This window comes from Lycium barbarum, chromosome 9 (genome assembly GCF_019175385.1).
Source record: "Lycium barbarum isolate Lr01 chromosome 9, ASM1917538v2, whole genome shotgun sequence".
NCBI classification, from domain to species: domain Eukaryota; kingdom Viridiplantae; phylum Streptophyta; class Magnoliopsida; order Solanales; family Solanaceae; genus Lycium; species Lycium barbarum.
In genome coordinates this window covers 114,674,248-114,686,606 of record NC_083345.1, presented here as the reverse complement: position 1 = coordinate 114,686,606, position 12,359 = coordinate 114,674,248, and the positions used below count along the sequence as shown (strand labels likewise).

The 12,359-nt window shown below is 32.1% G+C and overlaps 1 protein-coding gene and 1 long non-coding RNA gene across 2 annotated transcripts in view; one reads left to right on the top strand and one right to left on the bottom strand.

The window, feature by feature from the left end:
- Nucleotides 1-2,985: 2,985 nt before the first annotated feature.
- On the bottom strand, nucleotides 2,986-4,182 carry LOC132609129 (uncharacterized). Its single transcript, XR_009570704.1, has 3 exons — nucleotides 4,043-4,182; nucleotides 3,890-3,957; nucleotides 2,986-3,213 (listed from the first exon to the last, which is right to left on the bottom strand). It is a non-coding gene; the product is annotated as an uncharacterized LOC132609129 (long non-coding RNA).
- Nucleotides 4,183-8,977: 4,795 nt separating this feature from the next.
- Nucleotides 8,978-12,359, top strand: part of LOC132609516 (B3 domain-containing protein REM17-like) — a 39,630-nt gene continuing 36,248 nt past the window's right edge. The window contains exons 1-5 of the mRNA XM_060323531.1: nucleotides 8,978-9,058; nucleotides 9,667-9,967; nucleotides 10,773-10,867; nucleotides 10,963-11,130; nucleotides 12,231-12,294. Coding sequence (XP_060179514.1) covers nucleotides 8,993-9,058; nucleotides 9,667-9,967; nucleotides 10,773-10,867; nucleotides 10,963-11,130; nucleotides 12,231-12,294 — 694 coding nt within the window. The 5' untranslated portion in view covers nucleotides 8,978-8,992. The remainder of the gene's footprint in view (nucleotides 9,059-9,666; nucleotides 9,968-10,772; nucleotides 10,868-10,962; nucleotides 11,131-12,230; nucleotides 12,295-12,359) is intronic.

Below are 12,359 nucleotides of genomic sequence, written 5' to 3'. Positions count from 1 at the left end.
GGGGTTTTGCCTAGAATCCGAATTTAAGTAAATTGTTGGTTCTCCTAGCTTGTAATTGATGGGAAGTGATCACTTAGAGCTTAATTTCATGTTGAGGCCTATAGATTCCTAATTTCCCCTTTCTAGTTCATAAACTCCATTCTATAGGTTGAGAATTTGGGTCTTGAATAGAAGTAGGGTTTGATGGATGTTCTTCTTGATTCTAATTTCATGATTCGAATATGCTTAAAATTTCATTATCTCGAGGCTCGAATGAAAGGAAAGACTAAGGTGTGATTGTTGGAGACCTTACTGTTCGGCCTTCCAGGTAGGTTACGATTTACCCTATGGTGAGACTTCTAACGAAACATATATTTAGATGATATTGTCGGAGAATGCATGTAAACCTTGGGGTATGAAGTTGGGTTGGATATTATCCTAGGTTGGGCCTTGTTGTGTGATTTGGGGGCTATCCACCTCGTTGTGTTGTGACTTATTTTTTTCTATTGTTGTTGGCTTGATGCCACGTGGAGATAGTAGATATTGGTGACTATTGATATATCTTGATTACGATATTGTAGAACCTTACTTGTTGCTGTTTTGAGACGAGGATTGTGATTCTATTTCGGCTTATTGTGTAGCCCTTTTATTGATATTGTTGGCGTGCCTATGTGTGGTACTGTTGATATTGACATTGAACTAATACATTGCACGCATTCTCATTCTTTATGATATATTATTGATACATTGATGATATGTAAGAAAACACTGATATGAGCTAGGCTCAGTTGGATGAGAGTGACGTGAGGATCGATGTCGGATGTTTATCCCGAAATCGAGGTATGAGTGCTGGTAGCGATTGCCGAGGTCTTTACCGTAATCGTGAGGGTACATGGACTTCGCAGGTCCCCCATGGGTTGTGCTGCGAGATGTGATGTTCCATCGTTGGAGTACATGTGTACAGTGCATATGCATTGCATTCACACTTCATACATTATTGCATTGCATTGTACCATGGCTTTTATTGTGATATTCTTATGATGTACTTGTGATAGACGGATTCAGATTAGATGTACTGAAAGTTGGCACAGTTGGGTTTAGATACTATAACATAGGCGATGATTGTACTTGATTACTGGTTCGTGTTGACTTATACCGTGTTGATTTACCTGTTTATCTTACTTTATTGCCTTGATATATGTTAGCTAATCTTAGTCGGCCTATGATACCTACCAGTACTGTTTGTACTGACCTGCAGTTGCTGCATTCTTTTGTGAATGCAGAGTTCTAGGTGGGTTCGACCTCTACTCCTCGTGGCTGATAGCAATTCGAGGGTTGCTGTTTCGAGTCTTTCAGGGTGAGCAGGAGGACGTTCGCCGCCTTGAAGATTCTTCTTTATTTATGTCTTACTTGATATTCTGAGACATATTGAGACTATTGATGTATTATTATTACTTCTAGACTTGTAGATTCTAGTTAGATGCTCTTGTATGACCAGACTACATTGGTTTTGACGTATTTTCGCATTATTTATCTATTTATATGTCATACTTAAATATTTCTATCTCTTCCGCTCAACTATTTATTTATTCATGCTTTAAGATTGTTGGGATAAGGGTTTGCTTACCGAGGTGGGAAACGTAGGTGCCCGACTTAGTGAAATTGGGTCGTGACAAATTCCATCACTTCAGTAAAAGAAAAATTGACAACGACTAGTTTTTTAAATTTACAATAGCTAGCTTCTTTAATTGGACAACGACTAACTTTTGTTTTTTTTAGTTTAGCAAATTTATCATTAGATGTAAATGTATATTTTAGTATTAGATTTTTTTTAAAAAAAAAAAAAAAAAACTAAAACCCGGCCCGGTTAGCCCGTCGTGTACCCCCTATCCAGGTAGGGGTTGGGCCGGACACCCCTTTCCCTCCCCAAGTCCGTCCCCCAGCCCGGCACCGGCCCCCGTGTAGCCCACGTTTAAACAGCCCGGCCCGGCCCACTTGATAGGTTTAGCGCAAACAAACAAGAGCTTAGTTTTTCATTAGAGCTAAAACTAATAGTCTGTTTGGCCAAGCTTCTAAAATCAGCTTATTTTAAAAAGTACTTTTAAAAAAAGTACTTTTCACAAAAGCACTTTTGGCGAAAATCAGTTTGTGTTTGGCCAATTAATTATAAAAGTACTTTTGAACAGCAATTAGTGTTTGGTCAAGCTTTTAAAAAGTGTTTCTATTTGTATTTTTTTCAAAAGTACTTTTAAAAAAAGTGCTTTTGGGCAAAAGCAGTTTTTTTTAGCTTCTGAAAAACTGCTTCTGTTACTCCCCAGAAGCACTTATTTTCTTCTAAAAGCTTGGCCAAACACATTACTTTTTTTCAAATAAGTACTTATTGAAAAAATAAGCACTTTTGGGGGGAAAATAAGCTTGGCCAAACAGGCTATAAGTCTGTTTTCACAAAACAACTTTGACCTTTGACAATGTTTACATTAACTGTCATTTATGTTCCTTTCAAGCTAAACCATGTTGTTTAATATTGTCTATTAAAGTGCTTCAACGCTTCTTAATTTCATGAATTGCCTTAACTTTCATTGAAGAAAAAGGTGTAAATAATACATGTAATATTATACTGTTTGCAATGAGAATATTATGAGCAATCTTTTCCTTTAGCTACGGAAAGGAGCATTGACAATAAAATGATGAAAGCTACATATCAAGGGTATGTATTACGCAATCAACTCCGTAAATTGTCTTATTTTAATGTAGGGGATGAGGAATACATTTTGAGTTAAGTTATATATACATTGTCAATATACAAAAAAGTTTATACTATCAAATCATTTAAACTATATCTACAAGTAAGCTCCTTTTTTTGTTTTTTTTGTTTTTTTGGTGGGTCAAGTTTAGGGCGAAATTAATACTAGTACGTTTTAATATAAATACTACAACTACATCATTTTGGAACAAACACTAAAATTTGTGGGAAGAGATATTCCACAAACCAATTAAATATAACATCCTAAAGTACAATAGAATCGAAAAAAAGGTAACAAAAGTATAAACACTTAGCGGGTAAATTAAACTACGTACTGATCAAAACCATAAAGAATATTAATCACAATCATGAGTTGCTTTTGGACTTCTCTTTCAGATACATCATCGGGTCATTTGCACCAATTTGCTGTATTTTTCCAAGCAGGTAATTTTATCTCTGTCTGACGACGAATGCCGCAGCTTGTACAAGCACTGCAAGGGAGAAACATTAGTTGATAATTAGATGAAGAGTATAGAATTAAACACAAGCCTATATTGAAATGGCATCATGTGATCAATTTTTCTCGTTGAAGTAATTATGTCCAAATACCCTATTCATGCGAAATCCACGGTCCTAGTTAATAGAGAATATATACAATTTGTTTAATAAATAGAATAGTACCAATACTTCATCAATAAGCACCCGAAATAGTAGAAATAGGTCCGTGTTCAGCTTGTACTTAAGAATATGTTTTTGTTCAACATCTTTTTCTTTTTCTAGAAGTAGGGAGGGGGCATACCCTGATTAAGAAGCAAGAAAGGAGGAGTTTCTTGCCAGAACCTGATTAATTTCGATTTCTTGTTATCGTGAAAGCATGCGAAAAAGTAGTGGTCTAATTTTTCTCATATTAAGATAATACTCCCTTCGTCTCAATTTGTGTGATATAGTTTGACTAGGCACGTAGTTTTAAAAAAAATGAAACTTTTGAAACTTGTGGTCTAAAACAAGTCATAGATATTTGTGTGGCTGTAAATCATTTAAAGGAAAAGTTTTCAGTTAAGTTGTTTCTAAATATATAAGTGTATCATTCTTTTTAGGATATACTAAAAAGAAAAGTTTATCACATAAATTGGGACAGAGAAATAGAATTTAAAATCTTGAACTTACTCCAAAGGCGGATCCCAGAAGAAGAGTTGCGCCAATATCGGATGGGGAAGGGCCAGCAGCTGCAGTTACTGGAGCCAAAAGTTCATAGGTTAATTACAATCAAAGTAATTAAAATTTCCAAGTGTCTATGCAATAGATGAGATATATAGATACCTGATCCGTTGCAAAATTTCTTCATAATCTTAGTATAGGAGTCACATCGTTTCTCATGCCCCGACTCTTTGCACTGAATGGAATAAGGACCCAATTACTAAAAAATATTCTAACCAAAGAATTTACGAGTTGATTTCTAATTTGGTCATTCAACTAATAGTGTTTCAATAAAAAAGTGACTTTCTGAGATAATAACTAATAGTCGAAGAAATCAACCCAAATAATTTACTGAAGTAAAAAAGAAGTTAACATACATACATCAGTGAATAAGTCTATCAGTTCCCCACATGACAGATTACGACTCGTGGCTTTAGGAGTAGTTGCAGAAGTAGTTTGAGAATTTCTTGAAGTATCATCAGCTTTACTGGCAGGTGCATGCAACGGTGTGCTGGAGTTTCACTTGTTCGCTTAACTTGGGAGGCACATTAATATTAATAGCAGGTATAATAACTTGAGTAACTTTCTCCTCCTTATTATCATCACTTTTAGCAGTTCGTCCAGGAAATAGAGCACCAATGGTCTTGAAAGCTATTGCAGAAGCTGCTCCAAATGTCAAACCTAATAACAAAAAACAAATTTATAAATCATCTGTAGAAGATATCTCTTACTAAATCATTTACACTCAGTTTGGATGGTTGTTATAACCAATTGCATTGTATTGTGTTGTTAGTTTAAATGCAATGTTTGTTTTGATTGTAACTTAAATTTTAGTATACACTATCGTTAAATCCATGTTATGTAAGGATGAAATGTCAATTTTTATAACGACAGATTTAGTGTGATCGCGTTGTTACCTTATTTCCCTCCTCATTTTGTCTTTACTTATTATCTAATAATCTTATTTTATTCTTTACCCTACTTTGTTCATAGGTTTATCCGATATAATCTATCAAAACGCTATATGCATCAACACAACACAATACAAAATAATACGATCCATTATGAAACAATACGTAATAAACATCCAAACAAAGTGTATGTAGAAGATCTTACTAGTTACATATTTATTTTTGGTTGTCCATGTCAATTATTAAAGTAACATAATAAGCTTCTATCTCTATTAATTGGCCCAGCATAAACAAAAGAAAGCTACGAAAGAAAAACATATTCTTTTCATGTTTTCTACTAGATCTCTCTTTATCTAGAGTAAAGGAGGACTATTTGTTTGTTTTTTACAAGATGGTGCAACAACAAAAAGATTAAAAATGATTAAAATTGTCTCTAAATATTTTTATTAAACATAGAGGGCTTTAAATAGCCAACTTAACAACATAAAACCTGCAGAATAATTTCAAATGTCTTAAGTATCTCAACAACCTACTTTTTTAAAAAATAAAATAAAATAAAATTCAAATAAAGTAAACTCATCCTACAACTAAGCTACTTATTATTCTAGTAAATTAAAATTAACATAAGCAATTTTCAACCCTCTTTCTTGATTTGAGGTGAATCTTTTCTTTATCACTCCAATTTTATCGAGGGTGTTTGTTAAAGGAAGAAGGATAGTTTTTGGGCATACATTTAGAGGAATATTGATTTTCTTCACTACTAAAAAATTACTATTTTCTCACTGAATTTTCCAGTAAAAAATATTCAGTGGCTATTTCCCACATAATATTGGTGGGGAAAACTTAAATACTAGTGTTTTCATAGGGAAAAATTACGAAATTTCCCAACGTTTCAATGAGAATTTGCTTCTCACCATGCGTTTTTCCAGTGAGATTGTTTGGTGGGAAAATCATGTTTTATAGCATAAATTTCTCACTAAATGCTGGTGAGAAAAAACTTTGCTTCTAGTAGCGCTTGTACTCAGAGTCAGAAGATTGTCTGGTGTGAAGAGATAAATCTTATAATTGAGGAATTAAAAGTACAAAAACTCTCAAGATATTATGTATTTAAAAGACAGGTCATTAATATTGTCACAACGTAACTCTTTTCTACATACCCCACAAAATACCATCGAGTTGATGATCTTCAGAATTTTGATTGTCATCTGCGTAAAATTAGTGCAAACAATGTTAGAGCCAAAACTAAATATTCAACAACGAACATAATAACTTAAAGAGAAGATCAGAAGAATACATAAAAAGAGGAGAAAATTGAATAACATAAACAAATATATATTTAAAGAAAATGCTAACCATCATCCATGGTTATTAGAAGCCTTCTCAAAATTACACTTAATTAATGATTCTTTTAATTGGCAAAAGTTATATATATATATATATATATATATATAAGATGAGTAGAGTATGCTCCAAGTTATTTTATTGGAGTAGCCTTCAAGATATATGGAACTTCAAACTTATTAGGAGTCCCACGTTATTAGTGCAAGAAAGGCAAAAGTATATTCCAACTCCTATATAAATAATATTATTGGAATCGTTTTAATCACTGGCAAAAAATAATAAAAGATGGTATCTACCGATTAATCTTGTATTATCTTTTTCGTAAGATTTTTTTTTTTTTTTTGAATTTCAATTTATCTTTTAATCGAGAACGTTTGCTATAGGTTCATTACTAACTTTGCCTTAAATATATCTAACATTGCCTAATCGATAAAATGGCAAAAATAGCCAAAAGTCACAAGTTGATCACGCTTAACTAATGACTTTTCAGCATATAAATATTTTTAGTTTGATCAAGATTTTTACTATTTTATTCCAGCCATAAATAGATCACACCTAACTAATGGTTTTTCAGCATATATTTTTAGTTTGACAAGGATTTTTACTATTTTATCTCAGTCAGTCATAATTAGGTTGATCACGCCTAACTAATGGATTTTCAGTTCAAAAGTGAAGTAAAAACGTATGAAAATGTGACTCCCAGTTCGATTGGGATCGTGTATTACCCACAACACTCCTAATATGGTACTACTTCCTTATAAGATTAAACTCCTCATTAAGAATTAACATCGATTATTAAAGAGCTAGACGACTACTAATAGCCTGTTTGGTCAAGCTTATAAAAACAACTTATTTTAAAAAATACTTTTACCTAAAAACATTTTGTGTTTGGCCGATTAATTTAAAAAGTACCTTTGAGCAGCAATTAGTGTTTCATTAAGCTTTTAAAAAGTGCTTATTTTTCTCAAAAGTACTTTTCAAAAAAGTGCTTTTGGGTAAAAGCTATTTTTTTAGCTTCTGAAAAACTGTTTCTGCTACTCCCCAAAAGCACTTATTTTCTCTCAAAAGCTTGGCCAAACACCTCACTTTTTTTAAAAAAAAATAAGCACTTATTAAAAAAATAAGTACTTTTGGGGGAAAAATAAGTTTGGCCAAACAGGCTATAAGTCAAAAGTGAAGTAAAAAAATAAAAAAAAAATAAAAATAAAAAACTAAAAATCTGACTCATAATTCAAATGAGATTATGCATCAACGCCTGCTAAAAATCAACACTTCAATTGTTAATCATCAAAATCAGATCTGAACAAACACCATCAAATTCATTTAATGTGGCAGATTCCATAATGCTACATTATAATATTATGGGTGTGAAGTATTGGGTTTTAACTTTTAACTAGATAATCCATCGAGCCGAAAGCTGAATTTTCTCAAGTTGTGTGTTTGGTTTTGACTTGACATGAAATTTTAAAAAGTAAAGAAATTTTTTGAATCTTATGGTTGCTAACTAAAAATAGGTAAAATGTATCAAAATGTCCTTTATCTTGTGATCTTAAACATGTCATGTGCAAAGTTGACTTAAATGTGTCATGTGCAAAATCAAGACAAAATTTATCACTTAGTTCCTAATTTTTATTAACTACTCCATCCATTCACTTTTACTTGTACAATATTAGTTTTACATGCTCCTTAAAAATTAATAAATGAAATATATATTTTACCATATTATCCATATTAATTGGTGTATAGTCTCAATAGACTTGAGAAATGATTTAGAAATAAGTAATTAATGTTAGTGTTAAAACGAGAAAAAACAAATTGACTTTTTCTTGATATGTTAAAGTGGACAAGTAAATATGAACGGAAGGAGTATAAACATTTCCCAAAACATTGAATTTATTATATTCTAAGGGTGATATAATAAATTTGTCATTTTATTTATTACTCCTTAAGGGGCGTGCCCAGTAAATACTGAACAATTTAAAATGGATGGAGGGAATAATTTTTTTCATTTTAAAAAGAAATCCAGATTTTCTACTCCTCCGTCTTAAATTATTTGTCGTTTTGTTTACACACCCCTTAACAAATACTCCCTCCGGATCAAAAAAAGAGTTCACTTAGCTATTTGCACATCCCTTAAGAAAATATTAATTTCTAGACAAAAATAAGTAATTTGACTAAACTACCCCTAATTAAATAGGCATTAGGATTTCATCATATAACACTAAATAGGGGAAAATATGAAAAAATAAGGTTAATTCATTCTTAATTTGCTAAGTGGACTCTTTTTTAATCCAAGAAAAAAAGGCTAAGTAGACTCTTTTTTTTATCCGGATGGAGTATTACTTAGGAAGTGTATTTGACTAACTTACACTTATTTATGTCTAAATTATAATCTCTCTTCATTAAATGTTTACTTCATTTATGTATCAATCTCCATTAATAATAAAATTCTACTAAGAGTAAAATGAAGAAAAATTAATAAATTATGTCTTAAACTTCTAAAATAACTAATAATTTGAGACAATTATTTTTAATAATCAAAATAAATAATTTGAGGTGGAAGGAGTACAACATAAACGTGGAGCCGGTCAGTTTTACTTCTCTTGGGCTCCCTTTTGGGATTTGAAGTGCATCATTAATGTTACACAGTCCACTAAATTGAAAAAGCTGCCTTTGTTGTCAGTAAATCCACTTAATAAATTTTATTGTAATTCCATGAATTGAAGTTTCATCTTTCAATTATATCAATCACACAAAACAGAGTTCAAGAAAAGAAGTAGACATTGTACACTGTAGGTGTAACTGCATTTTCTTGATTGTCATGAAAATCCCTCCAAAGAAACCTCATTTTTTCAAGCCCATTCAACCAGGTTTCAAGAATGGTCTTGTGAGTAATCCTTTTAGTCAATATTATTGTCTATTACTCTCACTATTCAATTTACGTGATATTTTTCGCTTTTCGAGAGTCAATTTGACTGAACTTTAAAGCTAAATTGAATTAGATTAATTTAATATTTTAATATTAAAATTTACTCCATCCATCCCAATTTAAATGTCTTAGTTTAACTAGGCATGAAATTTAAGAAATGAAGAGAGACTTTTGAATCTTATGGTCTTAATTTAAAGTTATGTATAATGCACTAAAATGTCCTTTAAATCTGGTAGTTATAAACTAGTCATATAAGATGTTTGAATTGTCAATTTACTAAATATAGAAAGAGACACAAGAAAAATAAGACACTTAAAATGGGACGGAAGGGGTATATATTTGAAACTACGTGAAAATTAATATAAGTTGCAACTTTCTTATATCAATTTGGTGAAAAATACACTTTAAAAAATGTTGATCAAAATTTATATATGTTTTATGTGTGGCGTAGTATGGAAGAATTTTGTCCCAGAAAAAAGCATAAATGGGTGTATATATAGTTACTACACTTTTATGTCATAGTGATTTTGGAAAAAGGCTAATTCTAAGTTTATGTTGTACTAAAGAAAATTCCTGTGGATTTCTTGAAGTATTTGAAGGGATATGATCAGCATGAACATGCAATACTAAAAAGTGATGGTAAAAAGTGGCAGGTGAAACTGAATGACCAGCTATTGGAAGAGGGCTGGGGAAACTTTGTTGAGGAGCATGATTTGCAATTGGGAGATTTGTTATTTTTCAGACATGAAGGAAACATGGAATTTGATGTTTCTATATTTGATTCAAGTCATTGTGATAGAGAATATGCAGAGTATATGCAAATAGGAGAACAAGAAGAACAGACTTCCAAGAAATTTGAATTCAATGGTAAGATCTTTAGAGTCCATTAGTTTATACTAGATGAATTTGCGAGTTAGTTCCCTTAATTTTAAAACGGAAAAGGCTCAAATATGCCATCGAACTATCGGAAACGGCTCATTTATACCACTCGTCACTAGTTTGACTCATTTATGTCATCGCTGTTACCAAAATGGCTCATCCATTTCCGATAGTTCGACTGCATAAATAAGTTTCAGTTTACATTTAGATTAAAAATTGGGAAAGTTACCAGGGGTGATTATATAGGCTAAAATTGGGGAAAATGAACTCATGGTCTGTCTGTAAAATTAGGTATTTCATGTATATATTTTCTAAAATTGGTATAATATTACCTGCTGGCACCCATACTACAAGAAGGCTAAATGGTGCACTTGGTTGAATGTTGAGTTATATACATAGAGGACTAGAAATCAATTCTCACTTAATACATTTTTTTTTAATGGTGCACCATGTTCTATAAATCCTAGATTCACCTCTGAAAGTTACACATTTGGCCGCCAAAATTATTACAACTGCTAGCTATATTACACTAATTAAGTATAAAATATGTATATTATATGTATATATTTACATTAATATGCAAATAATATACATTTATGAGCTATTATTTTAGTGGACGGCTATATAGTGTAGAAATAGCCAAAAGAGGAAGTGGATATTTGCATGTTATTCATTCTTTTTTGGTACTTTAACTATGTTCTCATTTGTCAAATTTAATTTCTTGATATGGATTTGTTTTAAATTGACAATGTAACAGACAAACCAAACCCCTGCATCATGTCATCAACCAAAGTTTTTCCCAATGCAGAAGCTGCTACTCAAAGGCCTTTGGGTCAATCTCATTTTGTATTTACGGTTAAACCATATTGCCTTACAAATGGTTACTTGGTAAGTCTCAAAATTATTGGAGTTGTTTAAAGCAAAAAATATGATTTCATATGATATGCTTGATGATATGTGACAATCGTTATAAACCATTTCAGCGCCTTCCTAAACAATTTGCAAAGGAAAACTGTCTCAGCAATAAGAATTGTGATGTGATTATTAGAGATGAAAGACAAAGGTCATGGAATTTAAGGCTAACTGCCTACGGTTCTCAAGTCTATATACTAGGTGGATGGAGTGAATTCCGTGTTGCAAATGGCTTAAAGGTGGGAGATCATAGAATGTTTGAAGTTGTTACTAACGGAGAAAATCCAATATGGTAAGTTTTCTGATTTAAGCAACCTCGAAGATCTTTAAACTTTTTTATATACGTCATGAAGTTTAGCTTTGTGTTTGTCTGCACAAAAGTTTAATACACAGTTATTCATGAACAGCTACAGTTTCAAAATTTTACCCCACCAAACAGTTGCAAAATGATTTATGAAACAATCTTTCTAAAATAGTTCTATAAGAGGATCCCGACATTATTACATTCCATTTAGGATTAGAAATACACATAATTGGACCTGCGTTTTCCCTATCTCTATTGGGACCCTATTTACCTCTTTGAGTGGAGCCTATTTTAGAATATATTGTAGTAATGTATGCATTAATTCTTCTTGTTCCATGTTTTAGAATCTCATCAGATTTGATACCAATTAATATCATCAACATTTATTTTCATAACATCATTCTCGTTTTCATCATAGTTTCCTTATTATTTGGAAGCAGGATGAAATTTCAAGTAAGGTCTACTTTTGAAAAATAGCCAAAAGATGGTGTCAATGTGTCGATGCTATTCATAGTATATTGACCCCAACTTGTTTGGGACTGAGGCTAGTCCTTGTTGTTTTTCATACTTAGTTTATTGATATGTGTTTGTGTGCCATTAACTGTGTAACAGACAAACCAAACCCCGGCATCAAGTCATCACGAAAGGCATTTCCCCATGCTGAAGTTGCTACTCACAAGCCATTTGGTTATTCTCATTTTGTATGCACTATTAGACCCTATTGCCTTTCATATGATCTCTTGGTAAGTCTTGTTTTGGCTAAAGTAATTATGCATACCATTTTCTAATTTCCTCTTTGTTTTGGTATGAAGAGCACAATGACTGTTGTTTGATCAAATATGTACAAATCGTTGTAAACAATTTCAGTGCATTCCTAGCAAATTTGCACGTGCAAATCGTCTCATGAACAAGAAATAGGATTTGATTATTAGAGATGGAAGACAAAGGTCGTGGAGTTTAAGGTTATGTTATTTTGGCACTGGTGTATGTATTAAAGGCGGATGGGATGAATTCCGTGATACAAATTGCTTAAAGAAGGGAGATCGCGTAATGTTTGAAGTTGTCAGTGATGGAGAGAAACCAATTTGGCAATTTCATGGTAAATTTTCTCATTTAATAGCCTCTTGCACATGCACTATAACTCTGTTTGGTCTGCATCTTGTA